Source organism: Podarcis gaigeae, assembly GCF_964106915.1.
Source record: "Podarcis gaigeae genome assembly, chromosome: 8".
Classification (NCBI taxonomy): domain Eukaryota; kingdom Metazoa; phylum Chordata; class Lepidosauria; order Squamata; family Lacertidae; genus Podarcis; species Podarcis gaigeae.
This window is the reverse complement of record NC_139684.1, coordinates 86,814,746-86,842,211: the sequence shown is the minus strand read 5'-3', so window position 1 is coordinate 86,842,211 and position 27,466 is coordinate 86,814,746. Positions and strand designations below refer to the sequence as shown.

At 46.5% G+C, this 27,466-nt stretch overlaps 1 protein-coding gene across 1 annotated transcript; it reads left to right on the top strand.

Annotated features, from left to right (window-relative positions):
- Positions 1 to 1,711: 1,711 nt before the first annotated feature.
- Positions 1,712 to 19,218, top strand: LOC310851513 (cytochrome P450 2B1-like). Its single transcript, XM_083754015.1, has 9 exons — positions 1,712 to 2,155; positions 2,488 to 2,650; positions 4,914 to 5,063; positions 9,440 to 9,600; positions 9,819 to 9,995; positions 11,874 to 12,015; positions 13,036 to 13,223; positions 14,115 to 14,256; positions 18,869 to 19,218. Exons 1-9 carry the CDS (start codon positions 1,979 to 1,981, stop codon positions 19,048 to 19,050), a joined length of 1,482 nt encoding a protein of 493 aa, XP_083610141.1. The 5' UTR covers positions 1,712 to 1,978; the 3' UTR covers positions 19,051 to 19,218.
- Positions 19,219 to 27,466: the final 8,248 nt, after the last annotated feature.

The window sequence follows — 27,466 nt, the reverse complement described above, 5'->3', positions numbered from 1 at the left end:
CTAAGTTCTTATGTTAGGGGAGAAGCTGGATGAGGCCACTCCCGAATTCTGCAGGTGACTAAGACGGACATGAACTTTGTGGTTCTGCACAGTAAATAGTTTGCATCAATAAAACCTGTAAAAGACAGGTCGGAGTCCTGCCTGGTTACTCACGAGCAATCACCACCCTCATCTGACAACAGCTAACCCTGGACATATCTCCTTTTAATTGTTTCCCACTGTATTCTGTACAGTGGTGCCTCGCAAGACGAAAATAATTCGTTCCGCGAGTCTCTTCGTCTTGCGGTTTTTTCGTCTTGCGAAGCATCCCTATTAGCAGCTTAGCGGATTAGCGGCTTAGCGGCTATTAGCGGCTTAGTGGCTTAGAAAAAGGGGGGGGAGGAAAAAAACTCGCAAGACTTGCAAGACGTTTTTGTCTTGCGAAGCAAGCCCATAGGGAAATTCGTCTTGCGAAGCGCCTTGAAAAACGGAAAACCCTTTCGTCTAGCGGGTTTTTCGTCTTGTGAGGCATTCGTCTTGCGGGGCACCACTGTATTAATTTCCTCAGAGGCGATGGGAGACGTTAGGGTAAACCTCTGCAAGATGGTGGTCAAATAGAGGAAGAGCTCCATCCTAGCTAAGCTTTCTCCAGGGCAGGAGGCGTTTCCCTGTGGGATGACAGCAGGGGGGAAATCAACCAACGAGCGGAATTGTTTTAAGCAGTGCTTTTCCCCCAGGGGGTGCTGAAGGGCACGCAGTACCCGTACCCCTCTCTCTCTTGCTTAAAAAGTGTGGTACTTAGGGTAACAATTTCATGGTGAGTACCGGCACCTATTTTTCTAGGAAAAAAGCATTAGTTTTAAGAGTTGTCTTAAATGTCAGAGCTCAACTTTTTTATTTTTTGGAAGGAGGTAAGAGGCGGTAGACAGATCCTCTGGATACTGGGAGAAGTTGAATTTCTCAGAAATTTCAGGGTGTAGGGTTGGCTCAGCTATGTCCAGACCACCAGTGGGGCATCTCCAATTAGGCCTATCAGACTGTACCCTTTGGCCCCTGAAGCCCTTTCGGCCAAGCCACACATCGCACCCTACCTTTGGCATCATGGATGATGTCAGGTGTGGGGCAGGTAGAGATGCGCCTGGGCTGAAAGGGGTTTTGCAGCACCTGAAGATAATACCTTGTGCAAAGCGGTTTTGTTTTGTTTCTTACACTTAAAGAAAGAAAGAGAAAATAAAGAAATAAAGCCTCATGGCTGCTTGAACCAACAGCAAGTGTCTCTGTACCTTCCTGGCCACATTTCCTGAGTCAGAAGACTCCTGGGAATGATGCTCTTACCTTTAATGCCCAATACGGCCTAGGAACCTTGTACCCATGGAATCGCCTCTCCTGGTATGCCCCACAAAGGACATTGCGGTCTGCAAATAACAACATCCTGGAGATCCTGGGCCTCAGGAAGAAAAGGCTGGCCTTGAATTTCAGTAAGGCCCAGAAGCTCTGTGCCTGGTATGATCCCACTGGATGCACTTCTCTAGAGTCGCCTCTGCGCACTGAACCCAGAGGCACTGCTATTGCTGGGAACAGACTCAGCCTCCCCTATGCAGCAAAGGTCTGGCCAATGAACAGCCCAAATACATGAAACTATGTAGACTTTCTCCCCAAAATAATGTCACTGAATGAACTTTTATTCACTCAGATCATTGCCCTGGGGGGGGGGGGAATTAACCTCTCTAGTCATGAGGAGTGTCCTCTGTTGCCTTCCTTGCTGATACCAATGTGGAGAGGACACCAAAGTGTGCTGGCAAAACTCATAATAGATAAGTTATGTAAACTGACCTTTCTCCCTGTTATTCTTAACGCAGGCTCATTCGTGGAAAATAGTTAATCTTTAAAAGAGTTCAGGCTCCTTGGATTTATAGGCAGCGCTTGGGATGCCCATCCACTTCTTTGCAGAACCAAAGTACCAGGAGCAGCAAAGTCAACGACGGCCGCCAGCTCCCAAATGGGCCTCTTTGGAGTGTTGCCCTTCTTGCTGGTCTCCTGCATCACTTTCTTGCTTATCCTAATCCGGAGGAGAGATGCCACAAAGGGCAAGCTTCCCCCAGGCCCCACCCCATTGCCTTTGCTGGGCAATTTGCTCCAGTTGGATGTTCGGAACATCATAACATCTTTTCAGAAGGTGAGTGTGGGTCTCTGCTGCCAGCAGGGCTGGGGGCTGCTATGTGAAGGAGGTGTCCCAGTGCCATTTGGAGTGGAAGAGGAGGAGCTACCCCTAGGCAGGATTTGTTACTGCAGAAAAAGAGGAAACTGCCTTATACAGATTCAGGCTATTGATCCATCTAGTCATGTTTTCTTCTGCTCTGCACTGTCCGGCAGTAGCTCTCCAGGGTTTTAGATGGCAGGGACTGGACCTGGGTCCTTCTGCATGCAAAGCACGAGGTCTTCCACCGAATCACACCCTTTCATGCTGTCGCTTTCCAAGTATCCGGTGTGTTCTTTGTCTCTTGGCAGCTCCAGGAGCAGTATGGTCCAGTCTTCACTGTCTACATGGGCTCCCGGCCAATTGTGGTGCTGTGCGGTTATGGAACCATAAAGGAAGCACTCATAGATAATGCAGAAGCATTTGGAGGGAGAGGACCGATGATGGGTGTGGATGAAAGCATCCGGGATTATGGTAAGTGGCAGCTTGAAAATAGAGTGTTTATAGCAGAAATGAATGCAACTGAAAGCTGAGATGGGATAAATTTATCTTGCAATATTAGAGGAAGGGCCATAGCTCAGTGTCAAGAGTACCTGATCTGAATGCCGAATGTCCCAGCTACAGTCTCTGGCATTTACTTGAAACAATGGAGAGAAGGCGCCAATCGGCTGGATGGACCACATGCCTGACTCGATAGAAGGCAGCTTTCTACGATCCCTGTCTTTTTCTTCTTATTTTTGAACATTATCCATGTAAACCCAATAATAAAATAGGACTTCATGAGTCAAACATATAAAAAGTAAATCAAACCAAGCCCAGCCTGGGATTCTACATTCGCAAGAAGCAACAATAAAGCAATTTATCTGGATATTTGCGATGAGATAACATACAAGGGGAGAGTACCATCATAATAAATGAGAAAACAAGAGGTGTGGTGCACTTGATTTACAAGATACACCAAAACATGAACCTATAACAGAAGCCACCAGAGGGAGAAGCAGCACTGTGATTCTATAATTTAATATAGCTCAGGACTACTTTTAGCCTGGAAATGGCATTCCACTATAGGAAACTTTTCAGTGATGTGCATGACTGTGGTAAGTGGTGCTGGAGCCAAGGTGTGGGGGGGGGGAAAGAAGAGGAAAAGGTTTGCATGGTCTCCCCCTCCCTCCCTCCCTCCCTCCCTCCCTCCCTCCCTCCCTCCCTTCCTTCCTTCCTTCCCTCCTTTCGCCTTCTTTCTGCCACACACACCTCATCCTCCCAACTGTTCTAGTCTCAGTATTATCTGAGCTAGAAGGACTAAGTGGTCTGACTCAGTATTCCTGCATGGCAGGGGGTTGGAATAGAAGTTCATGGTGCTCTCTTCCAACTCTATCATTCCAAGGCATTTTTCCTATCTTCCTTTTCTAGGGATGGGGGAGAAATTTGACTCACTTTCAATTTTCTCACTTTCCAGTGTTCTCACTTTCCCCCATTTCACTCCTAGGAATGGCAAGGTCAACCAATCTGGCTTTTCTAGACTTCTCATTTTTCCACTTCTCCACATTTTCACACCACTTTTCTTTAAAAACAGCAACAAACCTCTCCATAATTCTCCAGTGTTTTAGCTCGGATTTCTCCTAGTAAGCACATTTTTGTGTGCCGTTGTGACTAATGTACAGTGGTGCCCCACAAGACGAATGCCTCGCAAGACGAAAAACTTGCTAGACGAAAGAGTTTTCCATTTTTTGTCGTTCTGCAAAACGAATTTCCCTATGGGCTTGCGAGTTTGTTTCCTTTTTCTTGAAGCCGCTAAGCTGCTAATAGCCGTGCTTTGCAAGACGACAAAACCGCAAGACTCGCGGAACGGATTTTGTCTCGCGAGGCACCACTGTACACATTTTATCTTTGCAAGCAATTTTCCCCAATACAATGCATTTTGATGTTATTTTCACTGTTTCACGAATATATTTTAATGCCTGCTTTCCACTGTTTTTTATAAATATTGGCTGGAGAACTGCACTGCAAAATTCGGACAAGTGCAAATTTTGAAGTGTGGCTGTGTTTCCGTTCTCCTATTGTTTTGCAAAGTATAAATGAGTGTGAATTAAATGTGAACCAAATCTAATTTTATGCCTGTCCCTATTTAATGTAGGTAAGCTGCTTTTTCTCTCTCCCTTCATTCCTCCCTGCCCTCATTCTCAACTTCTCTCTCTCCATCTTCCATTTCTTTCTTGTTACCACTGGAAAGCTGAACCCTTGTTGGGATGGTTGGGAGGTCCCAAGAAGGAGAGCCATAGGCCTGGTCCAGAGGCCTGCTGCCCTGGAGCTGATTCAAGGCGGTGAAATTATACCACAAGTCTGCTTCCCCTCAGCTCATGCCAACTGTCCCTCCATCTTTCTGTGCGGTGACGTCCATGCCAGGGCTTCTTCTATAACTGCTGCAATGCAGGGGGTTGGACTAGAGGACCCCTGGGGTCCCTTCCATGTCTACAATACTGTGATTCTATCCCTCTTCATCTCAGAGAAACCAGAAAAACATTGCTTTTTCCACTGTTCTCTGTGTGGCCCTTCCATCTTCTTTTGGACCTGACTTGTAGTGAAGAAAATGTCCCCCCTGGCACATATGGCTGCCCCTGTGAGAACGGGATTGTTAAACTAGAGGGAGGTTCCGTGTGCCATTGTTTTCCGTGTAGCGCCTCCATCTTTTCTCCCCCAGTCTTCTGCCTTTTTTTGTGGCGTTTTTCTCCATTTCCAGGTGTGGTTTCCACCAACGGGGAACGGTGGAGGCAGCTGCGTCGCTTCTCCCTCACAACCCTAAGGAACTTTGGGATGGGGAAGAGATCCATCGAGGAGCGGATCCAGGAGGAGGCCCAGTTCCTGGTGGAAGCCCTGAGAAAAACGGAAGGTGAACGTTTCCCCTCGGAAGGGGCGCCATGTGCTTTTTGACACTGTGGCAGCAGGAGGCGAGGAAAACGATGTTGTAACTGAGGAACGGCCACTCTTCCTGCCCAAACATCCGCCATGCTTTCCTCACAGTCATTCAGTCCCCTGTCAAATAAGTGGGTCCGGCTTTCCTCCTTTGCACCTGCCGCTTTGCCCACAGAGTTTGTCATCTGGTTTCCGGAGATGGCGTTAGTCCCCTAGGAAGATTGTGGCATATACAGTGGTACCTCGGGTTACATACGCTTCAGGTTACATACGCTTCAGGTTACAGACTCCGCTAACCCAGAAATAATACCTCGGGTTAAGAACTTTCCTTCAGGATGAGAACAGAAAACGCACAGTGGCAGTGGGAGGCCCCATTAGCTAAAGTGGTGCTTCAGGTTAAGAACTTTGCTTCAGGATAAGAACAGAAATCGTGCTCCGGCGGCACAGCAGCAGCAGGAGGCCCCATTAGCTAAAGTGGTGCTTCAGGTTAAGAACAGTTTCAGGTTAAGAACGGACCTCCGGAACGAATTAAGTACTTAACCCGAGGTACCACTGTAAAGGATCTCCTTCCTCCTTGTATTCCAGCCCAGATGTGCAAAAAAGGCTTTAATCACCACAGAGGGGTCCATTGTGGTGCCAGATTCTGTGGTTTTCTGAGCACCCGGCGCCTTCCCTCAGAAACTCAGCCAGATGAGTGGGGTATAAATAATACATTATCATCATTATTGTAAACCATGGGTAGGCAAACTAAGGCCTGGGGGCTGGATCCGGCCCAATCGCCTTCTCAATCTGGCCCACCGACAGTCCGGGAATCCGTGTGTTTTTACATGAGAAGGATGTGCCCTTTTATTTAAAATGCATCTCTGGGTTATTTGTGGGGCATAGGAATTCGTTCATGAAATATACTCAGAGTCGCAAAGTGATTTCATGCTCTTTATTCAGCTCATAGTGGTGAGGAGGAATGAATGAATGTCCCCTCAAAGTATCTGCTTTATATACATTATTTACACAATGGGCTGCACATGATTGGCTAATTCTGGAATTCTACTGTAAGCCAATCAGGTTGTGGATTCACTTATATCTGGAGCATGATTGGGTGGTTCCTGCCAACCAATCACACTGCTGCATTGTTCTAGGACCAATCAGACTGCTGCATCCTGAATCCTATTGTTCTAGGACCAATCAGACTGCTGCAATTTGGATCCTATTGTTCTAGGACCAATCAGACTGCTGCAGTTTGGATCCTGTTCAACTCAGTACATAACAGTTCATTTCCCCCCATAAAATCCAGTCCGGCCCCCCACAAGGTATGAGGGACGGTGGACCGGCCCCCTGCTGGAAAAATTTGCTGACCCCTGTATAAACCTTGGGCTTGTCTGCCTCCGTTCCCTCTTCCCTCAGAGACTTGAGGGGTGAGACATCTGGTGAGGAACCAAACGAGTCCTGGGATCGTTTCTGTGGAGAAATAAGACCCATTTTTCTCTCTCCTCAGACCAGACAAGGGATGTGAGCCAACTGAGGAGATACCAGGGAGCCATCCTCTAGTGGAGTCCTTTTCCCGCCTTTTTCCTCTCTCCCGCCATGAAGAGGCTAGATGAACGCCAGGCTCAAAATGGCTGCCTTTATGCCAGGAGCTGCCTCTTCCTTTCTCCCTTTCTCTCTCTCCTCAAGGCCTGGAGGGTCAGGGGAGCCTTTCCAAGGCCAGGGCCCTTTAGAGGGCCACAGGAGTTGCCTCAGGATTTTGTTTTTTAAAGAGAATTCAAAAGGTTCTCCTGTCCTCCCGCCCTCCAGAGTAAGCCCTTCTGAACAGCTCGACCATCCAAAATAAATCAATGACTAGACATGCCTCGTTCTAAAATAAATTAATCACTACACATGCCTCATTTTGAAATAAATTAATTACTACACATGCCTCATGAGTCCCTGAGGAATTTGGAAGGTTCCTCAGAGGATGGCTTGGAATTGCCTTGCTGGGTGAAACTGCAAGATGGCCTTGTCCCTTTTCCTTATTTCCTTAGGCTTTTCCCTCAGCTATTGAAAAGGCAAAGCTGCCTCTCTTTTACCACAACTTTCCAAGTCATTGTCTAAAGGATCTCTTGAAATTCACTATATAGAGTTTCATTTTCTGGGGCACAGTCTGCACATGAGGGTGGATATAACCCTCTGTGTTTTCTGCCTACGCCTGGACAGTTTAATATTAAATAAGAGTATATTATTTAAATGTAAAATAATTTTTCTTCTTTCCTTTCTCTGTCCCTCTGGAAAGTTTTTAATAGAATTGAGGAGAATTTCTATATCTTGCCTAATTAAGAGGAAAGACAGCCCCCAAGCTTTCTAGTATTCCACGGCATGGCAAGATCCTGCCCATGTGCAGAGGTTTATTTGGCTTCATCTAGCTGGAGAAGCATCGTTTGCATATTTCTGGATGCTGTTAAAACATTCAGGAGCCATTTTTAGCTAAATGCACCAGTGTCCATTGTTGTTGTTGTTTTTTAGTCGTTTAGTCGTGTCCGACTCTTTGTGACCCCCTGGACCAGAGCACGCCAGGCACTCCTGTCTTCCACTGCCTCCCGCAGTTGGGTCAAACTCAGGCTGGTAGCTTTGAGAACACTGTCCCACCATCTCATCCTCCGTCGTCCCCTTCTCCTTCTGCCCTCCATCTTTCCCAACATCAGGGTCTTTTCCAGGGAGTCTTCTCTTCTCATGAGGTGGCCAAAGTCTTGGAGCCTCAGCTTCAGGATCTGTCCTTCCAGTGAGCATTCAGGGCTGATTTCCTTCAGAATGGAGAGGTTTGATCTTCTTGGAGTCCATGGGACTCTCAAGAGTCTCCTCCAGCACCAGAATTCAAAAGCATCCATTCTTCGGCGATCAGCCTTCTTGATGGTCCAGCTCTCACTTCCATACATCACTACTGGGAAAACCATGGCTTTCACTATACGGACCTTTGCTGGCAAGGTGATGTCTCTGCTTTTTAAGATGCTGTCTAGGTTTGCCATCGCCTTTCTCCCAATAAGCAGGCGTCTTTTAATTTCGTGACTGCTGTCACCATTTGCAGTGATCATGGAGCCCAAGAAAGTAAAATCTCTCACTGCCTCAATTTCTTCCCCTTCTATTTGCCAGGAGGTGATGGGACCAGTGGCCATGATCTTCATTTTTTTTATGTTGAGCTTCAGACCATATTTTGCGCTCTCCTCTTTCACACTCATTAAAAGGTTCTTTAATTCTTCCTCAGTTTCTGCCATCAAGGTTGTGTCATCTGCATATCTGAGGTTATTGATATTTCTTCCGGCGATCTTAATTCCGGCTTGGGATTCATCCAGCCCAGCCTTTCGCATGATGAATTCTGCATATAAGTTAAATAAGCAGGGAGATAATATACAGCCTTGCCGTACTCCTTTCCCAATTTTGAACCAATCAGTTGTTCCATATCCAGTTCTAACTGTAGCTTCTTGTCCCACATAGAGATTTCTCAGGAGACAGATGAGGTGATCAGACACTCCCATTTCTTTAAGAACTTGCCATAGTTTGCTGTGGTCGACGCAGTCAAAGGCTTTTGCATAGTCAATGAAGCAGACGTAGATGTCTTTCTGGAACTCTCTAGCTTTCTCCATAATCCAGCGCATGTTTGCAATTTGGTCTCTGGTTCCTCTGCCCCTTCGAAACCCAGCTTGCACTTCTGGGAGTTCTCGGTCCACATACTGCTTAAGCCTGCCTTGTAGAATTTTAAGCATAACCTTGCTAGCGTGTGAAATGAGTGCAATTGTGCGGTAGTTGGAGCATTCTTTGGCACTGCCCTTCTTTGGGATTGGGATGTAGACTGATCTTCTCCAATCCTCTGGCCACTGCTGAATTTTCCAAATTTGCTGGCATATTGAATGTAGCACCTTAACAGCATCATCGTTTAAAATTTTAAATAGTTCAGCTGGAATATCATCACTTCCACTGGCCTTGTTGTTAGCAGAGCTTTCTAAGGCCCATTTGACGTCACTCTCCAGGATGTCTGGCTCAAGGTCAGGAACCACACTACCAGGGGTACACGAGACATCCATATCTTTCTGGTATAATTCCTCTGTGTTTACTCCATGGACAAAAGCAACAGGCATATAAAAGTGTCCATTAGGTATATTCTTTCTCTTGAGGAAGGCAGCCCTGCTTAGGGAAATTTTTAATGTTGGATGTTTAATTGTGTTTTTAATATTTTTTTGGGAGCTGCCAGAGTGGCTGGAGAAACCCAGCCAGATGGGTGGGGTATAAGTAAATTATTACTATTACTATTATTACTATTACTCCTTTAAACCACAGGATGCATCCTGGCATCTTAGGTGATGTTGTCCCCATTTTCCACCTCCGCAGGGCACCCATTTGATCCGACCTTCTACCTCAGCCATGCCGTCTCCAATGTTATCTGCTTTGTGGTGTTTGGCCAGCGGTTCGAATATGAAGACAAACAGTTTGTCTTTTTACTTGATGTAATCAACAAATCCTTCCGGCTCGTGACTTCCGCATCATCGCAGGTAATGGAGGCATCTGCTAGCCTGGGACAAGAGAATGCATCCATAGCCTCCCGTAACCTGGTTATTTCATGCCCTCCACTTTTTAAAAAATGGCTCATTTTTATTTGGGTGTGGGTTGGGAGGGCATAGTACATGGCCTGGGCATTAAGGGGTCCAGAGCATGGGGTGTAAGACAATGAGGAAGCTTAGACAGTTACGTCTGTTATTTTTCTTCAAAGATGAAGAATTTTTTCCCAGGCCTGATGCGGATCCTGCCTGGGCCTCACCAAGAAGTGCCCAAGTACATGAAGGAGTTAATAAACTTCATCTCTCAGAGGGTCCAGATCCACCGGGAGTCCTTCGATCCAAATTGCCCCCGGGACTTCATTGACTGTTTCCTGGCCAAAATGGAGCAGGTACTTGTTGGGGGGAACCGTGTGTCTCCCAGTTATTGGAGGTTGACCTTCTCACCAGTCTTTGTTCTGCCATAAAGGGCTCATCCAGACTTCCTTTTGTGCTGCATTTCTAGGCACAGGTCCACACTTGAAAGCACCGTGTCTAAATGCTCCCCCCTTTTTCTTTTGGGTCCCATGATTTCTCCATTACAATCTACTCTTTGCCAATGAATCGGAGCAAACAGCAATCCATGGAAAAACCCAAATTGCCATTTGTTCTGGTCCAGCATCAGGGGCGGAGCAAGAGGTGTGCGGTGGGTGTGGATCGCCCTGGGTGTCACCACTGAGGGGGGTGACAAAATGCTGGGCGGCACTCACCATGGGGCTTGCAGTGCGCCCAATCCACGCATTTCTCCTGGGAGAGACACGGTGGCTTGGGCACCTGCAGGCTCTGTGCTACCCAAACGGTCCGTCCGCTGCCTCCCCCACAGCTGTAGGGCGGCTGAGTGGGAGAAGGCAGGCAGACTCCAGAGGCCCCGCGGTGTGCCCTGCCCCTATGGGCGGCTCGCCCCGCCCCTGGGCACACTGCCCCAGGCGGCTGAGTGGCTTCCTCCACCAATGTCCAGCATTGAAATGTGGGTTTTCCTGGGGAAAGTGGCAGGGCTAACAAACAATCAAAAAGTGGTTGGCCCTGGAGCTTTAAAGCACAGACCTCTGCCTAGAAGGCACGGGGCAAAAGGTAAGTTTGGAAGACCCCCAAGTGTGGCTTCCTTCGTGCAAGGGCCAGGGGGTGAGAAAGAGCCCAGAAAGTGAGATGTCTGTGGGACTTACACTGTGCTTTCTTCACTGAAGAATGATGTACACACAAACAGGAAACATACAAGGATGATGTCCAAAAAAGAACATCTCTTTCCCTAAAAGATGGGTTCTTAATTTATACAATTTGCCCAATATGGTTTGGCCAAAAATGCCTTTGTCAATGGCTTATCCAAAAAGATAATAATATAATATTTATTAAACTACAGTGGTACCTCGGGTTAAGAACTTAATTTGTTCTGGAGGTCCGTTCTTAACCTGAAACTGTTCTTAACCTGAGCTTAACTTTAGCTAATGGGGACTCCCGCTGCTGCTGCGCGATTTCTGTTCTCATCCTGAAGCAAAGTTCTTAACCCGAAGGACTATTTCTGGGTTAGCGGAGTCTGTAACCTGAAGCCTCTGTAACCTGAGGGACCCCTGACCATTAGGTCCAGTCGTGACCGACTCTGGGGTTGCGGCGCTCATCTTGCTTTATTGGCCGAGGGAGCTGGCGTACAGCTTCCGGGTCATGTGGTCAGCATGACTAAGCTGCTTCTGGCAAACCAGAGCAGCGCACGGAAACGCCGTTGACCTTCCTGCCAGAGCACTTTGACGTGCTTTTGAACTGCTAGGTTGGCAGGAGCAGGGACTGAGCAATGGGAGCTCACCCCGTTACAGGGATTCAAACCGCTGACCTTCTGATTGACAAGTCCTAGGCTCTATGGTTTAACCCACAGCGCCACCTGTGTCCCACAATCTCAAAAGTATCAGCTGTCAAAATAAATTGACAGGGCAAAATCTCGTAGGAGGACCACCTCAACCGGTACACTTAAATATTTTCTGTCAAGTACAGATGTCTTCATTTTCATTAACTCCTATCCAGTCAATCTCATTCAGGGAATGTATAAACCAAAATATTTTTATATAATAGAGGTTGATAATATACAGCATAATTGTTCTTTCATAATTGATCTAAATATACGGAAAGGAAATCTTGCTGGCCATACACCAGCCTTCCATAAAATCTTTGTGCAGGCATGCTGATTGGCTCCTGGTTGTATAACTTTCTCTCTTCTTTCCTCCTCTTCTTCCTCCCTGTGTCAGGAGAAAGGGAACCCAACTTCGGAATTCCATAATGAGAACTTGGCTGTTACGGTTCTTAACCTGTTCTTTGCAGGGACAGAGACAGTCAGCAGCACCCTCAGATACGGGCTTCTCATCCTCCTCCGATACCCAGAGATAGAAGGTGAAAAAACAAGACCAAATCTTCCTCATTCAGTCTTGTTGCCCGTCTTTTGGGCTGGCTTATGGGTTCCTTCCTTGCCAAATAAACCAGGACTCCCTTTTAGCTCTAGCCTATGAAAGTTCCACTGGGACAAAACCCGAACTTTAGCCTGCCCAGGTCCTTTCTTTGATCACCCTGTGGGCAGAACATCTATGGCAAGCACTCCTACTATTCTAGGGTTCACACTGGAACAGTGGTGGTTTGATGTGAAATTGCTGCTGGGAATAATCTGGAGTAGTTTTAGACCATTCGTAGCAGTTTCTTGAGATGATGGGGCAGGTTGTTGTCTTTTGCATGACTGGAAGGTAGCCAACTGTCCAGTGCTAAGAGAGTCACACCTGTTGCTCCATCCACTTTTGGCTTTGGCTCTACCCACCATTGTCATGTGGTCCCTGAAAGGTTCTACACAAAAGACTACGGTCCCTGGTTTCAAAAAGGTCTTCCTTACCCCCAGTCTAGCCCCTTCTTATCTGTTTTGACTGGCAGCCAGGCTCTCAGATGGAGATTGGTTCTTTCCATCAGCTTCTACATTAATCCTTTAATTGGAGATGCCAGAAAAATAACCTTCTGTATGCAAACCTTGAGCTCCATTTTGATTTTACTTTCTATACTGCTCTGATATAAAATATATCAGAATTGGAGAATAGCCTCTACCAAAGTCATCAGGGAACTTTGAAGAAGCACGAACTCAGGATGAAAGGGAGATACGTTTGGCAAATCCTCACCATGATCAACTTGTCCCCAGAAACCTATGTCCCTAATGTGGAAGGATGTGTGGATCCAGAATTGGGCTCCACAGTCACTTATGGACACACTGTTAAGACCATATTCATGGAAGACAATCTAATCAGCCAAGAGTGATCGCCAAGGAAAGAAAGGCTATCAAAAATCTTTCCTCCTCCTATAAATGCATATATCTAACCACCTCCCACCGCCTGGGTACCACAGTATATAGTTTTAACCCTTCTCTCTTCTTTACAGCTAAAGTCCAAGAGGAGATTGACCGGGTCATTGGGAGGAACCGCAGCCCCTCCTTAGAGGACCGGAGTCAGATGCCCTTCACGGATGCTGTCATTCATGAGATCCAGCGCTTTGTAGACGTCTCCCCACTGGCACCTCCTCATTCGGTGACCTGTGACACACATTTCCGGGGCTTCAGCATTCCCAAGGTGCGGTGAGCCATGTGGCCAACAGAAGCATTAGTGTCAGGTCCAAAATCCTACCTGCAGGTGTACAGATGGAGCTGTGCACATGTGTGTTTGCACCCCCCCCCCCTGTGAAAGAGTAGGAAGCTGCAGTGACCTAGATCAGGCATAGGCAAACTCCGGCCCTCCAAATGTTTGGGACTACAATTCCCATCATCCTTAGCTAATAGGACCAGTGGTCAGGGGTGATGGGAATTGTAGTCCCAAACATTTGGAGGGCCGGAGTTTGCCTATGCCTGGCCTAGATGGTTGTGGTTCCTCTTTCCATCATTTACAGGAAGCAGAAGGACACGTGCATCTGCGTAGTGCAGCAAACTCGAGGACTAATCAGTGAGGCAAGATGCCTGTGGTGCAAATCACGCCTAATGGACAGAAAAGCAGTCCCTTATCACTGTAGAAGGACTTTAGTATGGCAGCAAACTCAGTCACACACAACATCCTGTTATAATTGTGCTGTCTTACCTTAAATAACCTGAGCCATCTTCACTCCTGCATTTGAGGAGGTTTGAACTAACTACGTTTCTTATTGTATTATTAATGCAGAAAGTTCAAGAGGTTTAAGCTGTAGGTGGGTCTGGCACAGGGCGAAAGGCCAAATGCAGGATAAAGAGGAAACAGAAGGCCCTGAACTGAATCAGTTGTAATAATAATAATAATAATAATAATAATTTCTTATTTCTACTCCACCCGTATGGCTGGGTTTCCCCAGCCACTCTGGGCGGCTTTCAACAGAACATTAAAAACATTTAAAACCTTCAAAGTCCATGCCGCCTTTGGTAGAGGCTACTCTCCAATTCTGATATATTTTATATATCAGCAACCATTGCTTTTGCGGTCTCTGTCTTTCCTCTTCAGGGAACCACAGTAGTGCCATTCCTGTCGTCCTCCCTGCATGACCCCCAGCACTTTGAGACACCGAGAAAGTTCAATCCTCGTCACTTCCTGGATGAAAGAGGGTCCTTCAGGAAGAATGAGGCCTCCCTCCCATTTTCAACAGGTATTGAACATCAGCCTCATGGTAGGGAGGAATGCATGGGAGGGCTGGCTCAGCTAAACCTTAGAAGCAATTAAGGATGGGAAGGAGGAAAGAAAGAGTGAGAAGGGCAAGGATGTTGGGTTAATTAATAGGAAAATAAGTCTTGGATTGGGACGTGGGTGGCGCTGTGGGTTAAACCACAGAGCCTAGGACTTGCCAATCAGAAGGTCAGCGGTTCAAATCCCCGCGACAGGGTGAGCTCCCATTGCTCGGTCCCTGCTCCTGCCAACCTAGCATTTTGAAAGCATGAATGTCAAGTAGATAAATAGGTACCACTCCGGCGGGAAGGTGTGCTGGTCCCGGGGGTAAGGTACCGTGGGCGTAAGCAGAGTCCACACGAAGAGGGGCGAGGTCCGAGGCGGAGAGCCGGGCGGGGAACAGGAACGCTGGAACAGGAGACCAAGCAGGGAACAGGAACACCGGAAGATCAGGAACAGGAGGCCGAGCAGGGAACAGGAGCACCGGATGATCAGGAACAGGAGGCCGGGCAGGGAACAGGAATACCGGATGGTCAGGAACAGGAGGCCGAGCAGGGGTCAGGAACACAGAAAGGTCCGAAGCCAACAACGACGTTGCTCCCGCAACCTGGGACCGGGCTGACTAGGCTTTTATCCTCTTCTAAGGCCGGGGGCGGTCCCGGCCCCCAGGAGCCCCGCCTCCTCTGGCCTTAAGGTGAGCACTCCTCCTGGGAGCAACCAGTTCCCTTCGCCTCTCTGCCCTAAGCCTCTGCAGATCAGGAGAGGCCGAAGGGTTACTGGGCCCTGGAGGAGGCTCACCTGACGCCACTGAGTCCTCAAGCACCTCTGGGGCCAGAAGGGTTTCACCTGGGGCCAGCTCCTGGTGCTCTGCCACAGGTGCAGGCTCTTCAGCATCTAGGCCTTGCCCCAGTTCAGCCGGCCCTGGAGGCGGGGACTCCTGTGCAGGCTGGGATTCCTCTGGTTCATCCTCTGAATCGGAATCCCAGGCCATCACAGAAGGTAAACGGCATTTCCATGCGCTGCTCTGGTTCACCAGAAGCGGCTTAGTCATGCTGGCCACATGACCCGGAAGCTGTACGACGGCTCCTTCAGCCAATAAAGCGAGATGAGCACCGCAACCCCAGAGTCGGTCACGACTGGACCTAATGGTCAGGGGTCCCTTTACCTTACCTTTAAGTCTTGGATTGAGCATTGTGTTAGTGTAGCAGGAATCTTTGCCAATAAAGTAGACACGGGTTCTTCCGAGAAAAGCCTTTATTTGCCGCAGCAGGCTTTTCATGGGATCTTTTCCCAAAAGCAAAAAGCCCCAACTCCAACCAGAGCTGGGTATTTATAGTATTGAACAAACAAGTCACGTGTATAATATGTGTGCATGTCCAAAGCAAGATTATAAACTGCTACATAAGCAAAAGCTGAAGTCCCAATAATCCCACCCCCACCACTACATGAGGATTTAGAAGCAAGTTTCAAGATTAGACCCAGACTCTTACTTTCTCAATCCGTTTCTCAGAGACTGCTGTCTTTTGCAAAGTCTAGGAACACATCAACCTTGCTGTAAATAACTCTCCACGGTGTGTGTGTGTGTGTGTGTGTGTGTTCTAAAGCAGACTCTAGGTGTGAGGCTGCTCAGTCCCCCAGCTCGTCGGGCAGAGCCCGCGGGTCCCTGTGGAATAAAGGAAGGATTCCAGCCACCAAAGTTGTAGACCAAAGTTTATTGCGCAACAGGTTCAAAGAGGAATTTTGAACCCCGAGGATGGGGTGGCAATGACTTTTAAAATTTCCCCACCGTATCCCAGAATACAGTTCATACAGCATCATTGATACTGTTGTAAATAAAAATATGCCCTTTTCCCTTACGGGGTATCCAAGAGCCCATATAGAGTCCTTACATAGGTTCCCTATTGGTAGGAGAAAATAACAGAGGCCAACCAGAGAATATTGAGAAGCAAAGCAGCTAGTAAGCCTGATCTTTATTGATCTGTTGCAACAGGGTGCTCCCCTCACACACGCAGGAAAGGAGGAGGACTCAGAAAAATGATGTGCAAGGCCTTATAAAGACTTCTGAAATTGCCACCCTGTAGATCAAGACCACCCCCAGAAACATTATGCATGCATCACAGAAGGGGTGTAACCTAAGACCACCCCTCAAGATACATCCCACCTACATCACAGAAATTTAAATGTTGTTTTTCTTTTGTCCTTGTTTATCTCCTGTCTGGCAGGTTACTTAATTGGATTTCCTGGGGAGCCTGGCCATTCTTTTGTAGTGGTAAAATACTTATTTCCTGGGCCAGGTCACAGGCTCACACCCTATTCATATCTTAAATGTGTCCTTAAGACAGGATTTGTGAGGAAAGAGACAATGGGGAGACTTTTCCAGTTTGACCTTGCATAGAAAACATTTGGTCAGTTTAGGAATCAAAATGGTTCCAGGTTGGCCTTCCTGTGTTGATCTATGTATGTGCAGTTATGAACATTGCCATATATCTAAGACCATAAAATTTCTATCACAATACATCATTGCTACATCACTGACATGTCACAAAAGGGGAGGGGTAGACAGGGGTTACACTAGTTTCACCCTGGCAAACATGTCCAGACAAGTCCTTGGTACAAGATAACATAAGCAGACATGTCAGGGCAAGACCCAGGTATAAGATTAGCACAGGCAAACACCTCTGAAGTCCCACCACTCAAAGTACAATAGAACTTCCTTTGCATGTCTGGCCCCTTGGCAAGTCTGGGGATGGGATTAGGCTTTCCTTGGCCAACAATCAGCTCAGCAATTGTCACCTCTGGGCACTTCCTGGGGTAGGAGGTGTGTATACATTTTCCTCACACTTGAGGAAGTGGCAGGGAAAAGAGTCATTTTTCCAAGGGCAAAATAGTGTTGAAATGGAGGAAACTGGCAAAGGAGTTGATTTTATATGATTGTTAAAGCTAGGTGTTATGTACTGAGTTGAATAGGATCCAAACTGCAGCAGTCTGATTGGTCCTAGAACAATAGGCTCCAAAAGGCAGCAGTCTGATTGGTCCTAGAACAATAGGATTCAGAATGCAGCAGTCTGATTGGTCCTAGAACAATGCAGCAGTATGATTGGTTAGCAGGAACCACCCAATCATGCTCCAGATAGAAGTGAATCCACAACCTGATTGGCCTACAGTAGAATCCCGGAATTAGCCAATCATGTGCAGCCCATTGTGTAAATAATGTATATAAAGCAGATACTTTGAGGGGACTTTCATTCATTCCTCCTCACCACTATGAGCTGAATAAAGAGCATGAAATCACTTTGCGACTCTGAGTATATTTCACTAGGTAACTTCCCTGAGCTGTCAAGTTGAAAGGATACATTTATGCATAATATTTGTAAGATTTAACAACTTTAAAGATGTGCCCCTCCCCCCCTGTAATTTCCATGACACTGCTCACAAAGAGGATAGCCAGGGACCACTGGGGCAGGTAAATCTCACCGTGTTCTGTTACATAGTTAGTATGCATGTTGGGGACCCACATTACATGTAGCCATTTGCACCATGTAGCAACCCATGTCCCAGCTGTGAGCTGCATCTCTGTGATTCACTTGTTAGCTGTATTCCTGCCCCAATGGGGCAGCCTGCAAAATCATCAGTTTGAAAGGCAACAGATTACCATAACTCCTCTATTAGAAACACACTCAAGGAGTTACAGGGACACACATTATCACATTTATTGTGGCCCTCTGGGCCATCACCACATTTGGAGGAATAATGTTTTAAAATTAATATTATTACAGGTTACATATGCTTCAGGTTACAGACCCCGCTAACCCAGAAATAGTACCTCGGGTTAAGAACTTTGCTTCAGAGTGAGAACAGAAATCGTGCTCCGGTGGCGCAGTGGCAGTGGGAGGCCCCATTAGCTAAAGTGGTGCTTCAGGTTAAGACCAGTTTCAGGTTAAGAACGGAGCTCTGGAACGAGTTAAGTACTTAACCTGAGGTACCACTGTATTATAATTACCAGGCCAGTGCAGAGCTTGTCTGTGGCCCAGGGCAGGGGTTCTCGGTCAGCTGGGAGTAACAGGGTGTTCCTGGCATGGCAGCGTAAGTCTAGTGGGGCCCCTGGCCAGCTTATCATTCGGAAGCCCAGGGCAAGTGTCCCCAGCTGCCCCTCCCACCCTTTGCACGGGCCTGAATATTATTATTATTAAATTTGCATACTGCCTGAAATAGACTCGGAGTTGAGAGTGGATTTCATGCTCTTTATTCAGCTCATAGCGGTGAGGAGGAATGCCAGTTCCCCCAGAATGTCTGCTTTATATACATTATTTACACGATGGGCCCCACGTGATTGGCTAATTCCAGGATTCACCTGTAGGCCCATCAGGTTGCGGATTCACTTCCACCTGGAGCTGGATTGGGTGGCTCCTGTGGACCAATCAGACTGCTGCATCCTGGACCCTATTGTTCTAGGACCAATCAGATCCTTTTGGATCCTAGTCAACTCAGCACATAACACTGCCTTTCACCCGAAGATCATAGGGCAGTTCACAACATAAAAAATACAAAATGAAAACACAAAATACATAATAAAATCCTATTTTTTGTTTCTCCAGGGAAAAGGGTCTGCCTTGGCGAAGGTTTGGCCCGTATGGAGCTCTTCCTATTCCTCACAACGGTGTTGCAAAACTTCCACCTAAAATCTCTCCAGGAGAGGGAGGAAATAGACATTTCAGCAGATGTGCGAGGCAGTTCAAAGCTTCCCCGGCCTTATAATCTTTGTGTGGTTCCACGGTAAATGGTCCTTCTGCATGAGCGCTGAGATATTTGGGGGATGCCTCTTCTATCTCTCTGATTGGGAGATAATATTAACACAATGAAGGTTTGTGGCTGAAAAACTGCTTTGAAAATCACTGTGACTAAAGTGTGTTATGTGTAGATCTCAATATAAAAGGAGTCTTCCCTGCTTGCACTTCTTCTGTTCTTGATTTTTCTCATGGTAGAAAAAGAAAAGAGTATTAACCGGGAGAAGAAAGCAACAAATAGGTGAGGTAGCTCACTCAATATTTTATACTGTGGGAGAAATGCAGAATGTCTTAAGAGGAGAATTTAAGATCTTTAAAGAAGATATATGTGAGTATACAGACACATTTGAGGAAGTGCCTGGGATATGCAGGGTTGTGTGTGCGTCAGTTTAGTCTAAACACCTCTCTGTCTCTGAATGGAAGATAACACAGTACAGACAGTGAGAGATTTTACTTTCTTAGGCTCCATGATCACTGCAGATGGTGACAGCAGTCACGAAATTAAAAGACGCCTGCTCCTTGGGAGAAAAGCAATGACAAATCTAGACAGCATCTTAAAAAGTAGAGACATCACCTTGCCAACAAAGGTCCGTATAGTTAAAGCCATGGTTTTCCCAGTAGTGATGTATGGAAGTGAGAGCTGGACCATAAAGAAGGCTGATCGCCGAAGAATGGATGCTTTGGAATTATGGTGCTGGAGGAGACTCTTGAGAGTCCCATGGACTGCAAGAAGATCAAACGTATCCATTCTTCAGGAAATCAGCCCTGAGTGCTCACTGGAAGGACAGATCCTGAAGCTGAGGCTCCAAGACTTTGGCCACCTCATGAGAAGAGAAGACTCCCTGGAAAAGACCCTGATGTTGGGAAAGATGGAGGGCACAAGGAGAAGGGGACGGCAGAGGACGAGGTGGTGGGACAGTGTTCTCAAAGCTACGAACATGAGTCTGACCAAACTGCGTGAGGCTGTGGAAGACAGGAGTGCCTGGCGTGCTCTGGTCCAGGGGGTCACGAAGAGTCAGACACGACTAAACAACTGTTAAGTTGTGGGTGAACATATCAGACAACACAGCGATTCTTCAAACAGCTCTTGTTTATTCACAGGCCAGAACAGAACTGAACTGAAGGGTTCAGCCACCCTGCTTATATAGAGCTCCAGTACAACGCAACTGTAACAACGTTCTGTAACTATCCAATCACTGAATGTGATTTTCAATCCCTTATTTGCATATGTGGACCTCAGTGAAAACTATCTACAGTATCCCCCTGCTGGCCCAGGGTGAGAACATAACACATAACACATGTCTGCTCACTGCCTTGCAGGATTTCCCCCACCTCCTTGGGAGGGCAAGGCCCTGACTGACTCCAGCTCCAAGAGCTGTGGCTGCTGATGAGGCCAGAGGCCATCTTTAGTGCAGAACCAAGTCATCAAGCCTGAGCCTGAGCTTCCACAACTGCCACCAGCCATGAACCACCCCATAAAATGCAGTAATCTAACCTAGAAGTTAGCAGAGCATAGGCAGCAGAAGTTGGCTGAAGCCTTGTTTTTCTGCAATGGGTGGAGATGGAATTAAAATTGGGGTCTCAACCTGACATTGGGCTCGTCCACACTTCTGTTTTCCCATGTTTTCTAGGCATGGGTCTGAGAAGTTTTTGGTTTCCCTCACAGCTTTCCCTGGGAAAACCCCCCGCTTACCGCTGTATCATAACAAACATCAACCAGGTTTTCTGCATTGCATCCATTGCATTTTTCAACAAAGACTTTGCGGAAAAAGCACAGGAAGGCAACAGGGAAAAGCCAGAGGAATTTGCTGGATTTAGATGTCACCGCTGATGAATTACTGTTTTCTCAGTCAAACTATCAAGTTAGCAGAATAAACATTGAAGCAGACTGTTTGTTGGAAGCCCAGTCATTGTAAGTTGGGTGGGGTGAGAAGGTACATAAGGAAAGTCTTCAGAAGCTAAGCCTGGACATATCTCCTTTTAATTGATTCCAGCCCACCATCTACTGCTCCCTTCCTGAATTCCACACACCCCTCCCCTTCATGTCCTTTTTGCTGCTTTCGCTCATTCCACACATTCATTTCATTTATTCATATTTATTTAGGATTCCACACCCAGCAGAACCAGTACTCTCATTTTAACTCAAGAAAATCACCAGTTTATAGTTCAAATCGGGGAAAATAAATACAGTAAATGGACAGAAGTACAAAGAGTCACAAAATGTTTAGGAATATGTATATCCCTGCATACCACCAGAAAAAAGCATTGCTCAGAAGTAAGCCTCATTGAATTAAATGGAACTTTCTTCCAACTTATTCAAAGGGAACATTAGCAAAGAAATAGTCCCACCCATTTACCTGGGAGTAAACCCTGTGGGAAATTGTGGGATTTAACTTCTGAGCCAAGGGCATAGCTGTCAACTTTTCCCTTTTCTTGCGAGGAATCCTATTCGGAATAAGGGAATTTCCCTTAAAAAAGGGGAAACGTTGACAGCTATGCCCAAGGGTGTTTGGAAACCAGACTGCAAGACTGTAATCTGAAAGGCTAACAATTCCGGTTGCACCTCTGAAATCAGTATGTCTTTCTGTTGAGTAACCACCGGGAGTCCTACCCCTTAGAAGAAAAACTTTAAAAAACCCATGATTCAAGCCTAAACTCCACAACCAGACTTTGCTTCCCTTAGGGAAACTTGCTTGTTTTATTCTGCATGGATTGCGGAAATGCTGGTGCTTTGTACACGACAGTGGGTCTTTTGAACGTGAACACAATTCCTGTGCACCTTTTACTCAGAAGCAAGCCCATCAGCGCTCCTTGCCTCCCTCGTAAACGGGGCTTGGCAGCTGAGATAGTCCCACAACCCAAAACACCTGCTCTATAAGCGCAGGGTTCCTCCAAGGATCGCAACGGGGTCAAGCGCACGTGAAGCGCCTGGAAGACGCGTAATGATGCAGAAATAAGCCCCGTTGCAATCTAGGGACTTTGGGAGCTGCAGCGTCCGACAGGAGGGTCTTACTCGAGAGTAAGTCCCGTTGGTGTCATTGGAGGCTGATGCAGAAATCATAGGCAGTAACACGGACATTCCACTAAATCATTTCCAGCTGCCGACACAGCAGAGCAAGGCGGTTCTCCCTTTCCTGCCTGATTTTGCCCCCTTCTTCATTCGCTACACCTGTGCAGGTGTTAGGAAGAATGCGATTGGAGGAGAGGTGAGGGCGGGGTCGGAGTCCTCTGACGTCCCAAGGCTCCGTGTTTGCTATAAAAGGCTGTGCAGGGAGCAGAGTTCTCCATTCGCTTTGCGCGGGGGAGATGAAAGGGAGGGAGGATGTGTGGAATTGCGTTTGCTAGGTAACAAAATAGCTTGGTGGTCTAAGGCTTCTGAAAAGTAGAGAGGGATTAATTTGGCAAAGGAATCGTTTTGCAGCGTCTTCTTAACATAGAGGTTTTTGCTCCAGCCTTTGAGGCGGTTTTTTTTCTTTGATAAACTTGTTTGAAAACACTATTTGAAGGACTGCAGATAATTTTTTAAAAGATTTTTAAAAATATGGGAGTGGGAACCTTGAGCTTGAAATTTCCTACCAAAAAACATTAAGGGGTATTCCTTTAATAGAGGTTGCTACTTAATTTTTTTTTTTTTAGTGAGTTTTTACTTGAAACAAATCTATAGGCAACTTACAATATTGCAAAAACATCCCTGAAAATTGGGGGGGGGGGAGGCACAGTTAAAAACAAAGCTTTTTAATTAGCTACCCAGATAGGAAGCTTTAAAAGCTGGAACTGAAAGCAGTTTGTGTTTTCCTCACCAAGAACAGCAGTGCACCCAGCAAAGTGGTGCAATTTACATAGGAAAGATTGTGCTCTTCTAGAACTAGGAAAAATGTTGATGCACTTATAAGGTTAGTTGATTGGTCAAAGAACTTTTCCAGCTGTGGTATATATGCAAGATAATAGGCTGTGAAGTTTGGCTCTCTTACACAAGAGTCAGAAAGTTTGCTGTCTGGAAGGGGCTGAAATCTGAAAATGACAACTTCTAGTGCAGAGTTTGAGACCTTCCTCACTAGGCTTGCCTGAAAGAGCTGGAAGTTACTGAGGTCTACCAGTTCCCAAACAAAATGGCCATAGACGGAGGTGGGGTTTGGCATAACCAGCTGGAAATCACGAGTTCATACTGACCTCTAATCCAACTTCAGAAATAGCCATAGTGTTTAATAATAATAATAATAAATTTTTATTTATATCCCGCCCTCCCCAGCCAAAGCCGGGCGGCTAACAACAATAAAATAATACAACATTCTAAAATCATTTCATTCTAAAATTAATTCAGATCAAATTGATGGCAAACCATTGGGCTAGAGTTCTGTGAAGATTGCCAAAAGATGGAGTCAGGCTGTGCCTTGGCCAAAGGCCTGGTGGAACAGCTCCGTCTTGCAGGCCCTGCGGAAAGATGTCAGGTCCCGCAGGGCCCTAGTCTCTTGTGGCAGAGCGTTCCACCAGATTGGAGCCACAGCCAAAAAAGCCCTGGCTCTGGTGGAGGCCAGCCTAACCTCTCTGTGCCCTTCTACCTCCAAGATGTTTTTGTTTGAAGATCGCAAGTTCCTTGTGGGACATACCAGGAGAGGCAGTCCCGTAGGTATTGAGTTCCATATATCAGCTTGTTCTCCAAGACATTTGCTCTGGGGCACTGGGTATTGAGTTTCCCCATTTTAGGCAGTTTGCTGACCCAGAGGCTCCTGAGTGGAGAAGGCTTTTTCTTTTACTGCCACTGCCTCCTTACTTGCAGCCAACAAGCCTTGTAAACATTTTGAAACAGTTTTATAACTACTAACATGATTGAAAAATGCAATACATTTGAAGCAATACAATTTAAAAACCACATAATTACAATCCTGGACAGTATGTGTTGTTGCTCCAGGTCTCCAGAAAGTCAGGGAACAGAGGGGAAAATTTGTTGCATATGGCCATCCATATAACATCACATGTGATTGTGTGCTGGTCTCGGGGGGAGTTACTGTGCACCGTGGTCTAAGTCCGGTCCTAAGTCGAGGGTAAGGAGGCTGTCCGTCAGGGGCGAAGCGAGGTCCAAAGCAAGGAGTCGGGCGTGGTCAGGAACTCAGGAGAGCAGGTCAGGGTGCCGGCAGGAACAGGTTACCAACGATGTTGCTCCTGCAACCAGGGGCTGGGCTGGCCGGCCTTTATCTTCTCTGAGGCATAGGGCGGCCCCGGTCCACAGGTGACTCGCCTCTCCTGGCCTGGAGGCGAGCCCTCCTCCTGCGGGAACTTAGTTCCCTCTGCCTCTCTGCCCTGAGCCTCTGCAGTTCAGGAGACGCTGGAGGGTTACTGGACCCAGAGGCAACCTCAGCTTCCCCTGACGGGGCTGAGAGTGGAGCACCTGCAGGCAATGGGTCCTCGATCACCTCCAGAGCCAGAGCGGATTCAGCTTATGCCTGCACCTGAGGATCCAGCACAGGTGAGGGCCCTTCAGGTTCAAGCCCCTGCCCAGCCGGCCCTGGAGGCGGGGACTCCTGTGCAGGCTGGGATTCCTCAGGTTCAGCCTCTGAATCCGATTCCCAGGCCATCACAGATTGCCATAATACATGGCAGTGTATTAGAAGTTACTGTCAGTGCTGGGTTTTTTGGGGGGAGGGTGGGGTACGCAGGAGTATGCATACCCCTAAACATTTTGTGAATCTTCGTACTTTTGTCCATTTACTGTATTTTTCCAGATTTGAACTATGAAATAGTGAATCTCTTGAGCAAAAATGAGAGTGCCCCTAAACATTTTTTAAGAAAAGAAAGGACTGGCTACCATCCACACACTTTCGCTGTGCAGAAACTGTTGGTGTTTTGCAACTTTGACCTGCTGCAGGACCTTAGCCAGACCTTAGCAGAGCATACGCAGAGTTCCTTGAAAGCAATCAGTTGCAGGCAGGATGGATGAAGCAGGAACCAGTAACTTGTTACTTATAGGTGTGTTTATTATTTACAGCTGACTTCAGTTACCATGTACAAGAACAGAACAGATACACAGATCTTAACTAACTCTTACACCAAACAACTCTTAGACTCCACACTGACCAAACCACTAACACATTCCAGTCAGTAGGTCATAAATCATTATGCCTGTGTAAGACCTTGACCAATGGCAGAGCTGTTTCCAGGCAGAAATCCTCCTTTCTGCTCAGTCATTGTTGGCTGTTGGCCAACTCTTAATTGACTCTGTGTAAAACTGCACACAATTTCACGTAGTCAAAAACCCAGCACCCCCTCACAGCTCACACAGTGCAATTAACTTCTGAGCACATACAAAGTATTTCACCCAACTTTGTTATGCAAACCCAAGCATTCACACATTTGCTTGTTTCTAACAAACGACAACGGTTTCGTCAAGATGTCAGCAACATTTTGAGTACTCTGAACATATTCACATGCAATGACATTTCTCTGTACATTACATTTTGGTATTTTACTGCCACATGTTTGGATTTAGACTTAAACTGTTCAGTTTTACTGAGCGTAATACAAACTTGATGGTCAACATACACCTGAATTGGAGAATGCCCAAATCTCTCAGCGACTGCTTGTAATACACTAATTCACTGCAGAGCTCACTTAAAGCTGAAAATTCAGCTTCAGTGGATGACACACTGACTATACTTTGTTTCCTGGACTTCCATCCAATTAGTGACCCACCCAAAAAACCACTAGCCCAGTAATTGATTTTCGGTCAGGTAAATTTGCCTAGTTGCTATCTGAGTAGCACGCAAGTATTTCATCACCTGCTGAGCTTAACTTTAAAATACTACCAGCAGTATGCTTCAGATACCCCAGAACACGTTTTACTGCCTTCCAGGCACTCAGGGTAGGTTTAGACACTTGCCTGCTCAAAATCCCTACTGCGTAGCTGATATCAGGCCTACTCCACTGCAATATGTATAGCAGACTCCTAATAGCTGATTGATATAAATCAGGTCGCTCAAACACTGTGCTTTCATCAGCTTGCAAAGACTTAACAAAACCTAGATCCATGGGAGTATTTGCCCCTTTGCAGTCCTGCATTCCGTATGCTGTTAGCAGTTGTTTGATTTTCTTTTCCTGGCTAAGCAACAAACTGCCATCATCTGCCCAGCACGCTTCCAGACCCAGATAACTTTTTGCAGAACCAAGGTCTTTTACTTTGAACCTTTTGGCTAACTGCGTGGAAAACGCTTTGATTTGTTTACCTGTCTTAGAAAGATGGAGCAAATAATCTACAAAGACGAAACGGAACTCTTGTTTGTCATTAGCGCACATACAGACAACTGTCTGCAACACTGCTTTGGAAACCTAGAGAAACCAAAGTCTCATCTAAACACTTGTTCCAATTTCTCGCACATTGCTGTAAACCATACAGTGCCTTGTGTAGTTTTTACACATTGCCTGACTGTAGTAACGGTCGCCTCCAACCTCTTGCCCCTCCCTTCTCCTGCCTCTGCTCTCCGGCTAGGCAAGGACGCACCAGGGCAGGGTTGGCAGACGTATTACTTTTATCAAACAAAAACAAATAGGTCTCAGTAGAGCTGCCACCACTCCCTCTTGTCCAGGGGACCCAAAATCACAACCCAGGGAGAAGGCTGTGACCCGTTATCTTGGCCGTCCCCCTACTCCACAAGCTGTATCCACAGTCTTGCAGGCTGAAGTTCTACGGTAGAGCGTAACCAGGCGTAAGGCTAGGACTTAGCTATTCCCCCCGGAAAGGCACACAACTAAAACAGTTTCATACTGAAAGGATTTATTTTAAAATAACATAACATGCTAAAATAGCAGGCACTTCTTTTGAGCATTACAGATAAGAAAATAACAAATTGGTATAGTATGACTAAGTCTACATACTCACAACTCTAACACAAAGATAGGACAGTTGATGTTCTTTAGGACTCTGCTAGTCGAAGACGATTGAGGATCTCCATCTCAAGGAAAGTAGGATTCCAGAGTGAAAAGTCAAAGCTAGAAACGGAACTGTTAGAACCCAATACAAAAAACTTATCTAGAATGTATAACCTGCTGCTGAAATGGAATGTACAGGATGAAACGGTAAAATCAGCTATGATTAAATGGGCACAAGATGTTGGTCATGACATTATGTTTGCTGACTGGGAACAGTTATGGACCACCGGTTTGAAATTCACAGCATGTACTGCTTTGAAAGAAAATATTATGAAAATGATTTACAGGTGGTACATGACTCCAGTCAAGCTTGCTAAGATCTATCATTTGCCCAATAACAAATGTTGGAAATGTAAGGAAGCTGAAGGAACCTTCTATCACCTTTGGTGGACCTGCCCAAAAATTAAGGCCTACTGGGAAATGATCTATAATGAAATTAAGAAAGTCCTTAAATGGACGTTTTCAAAGAAACCAGAGGCTTTTCTTCTG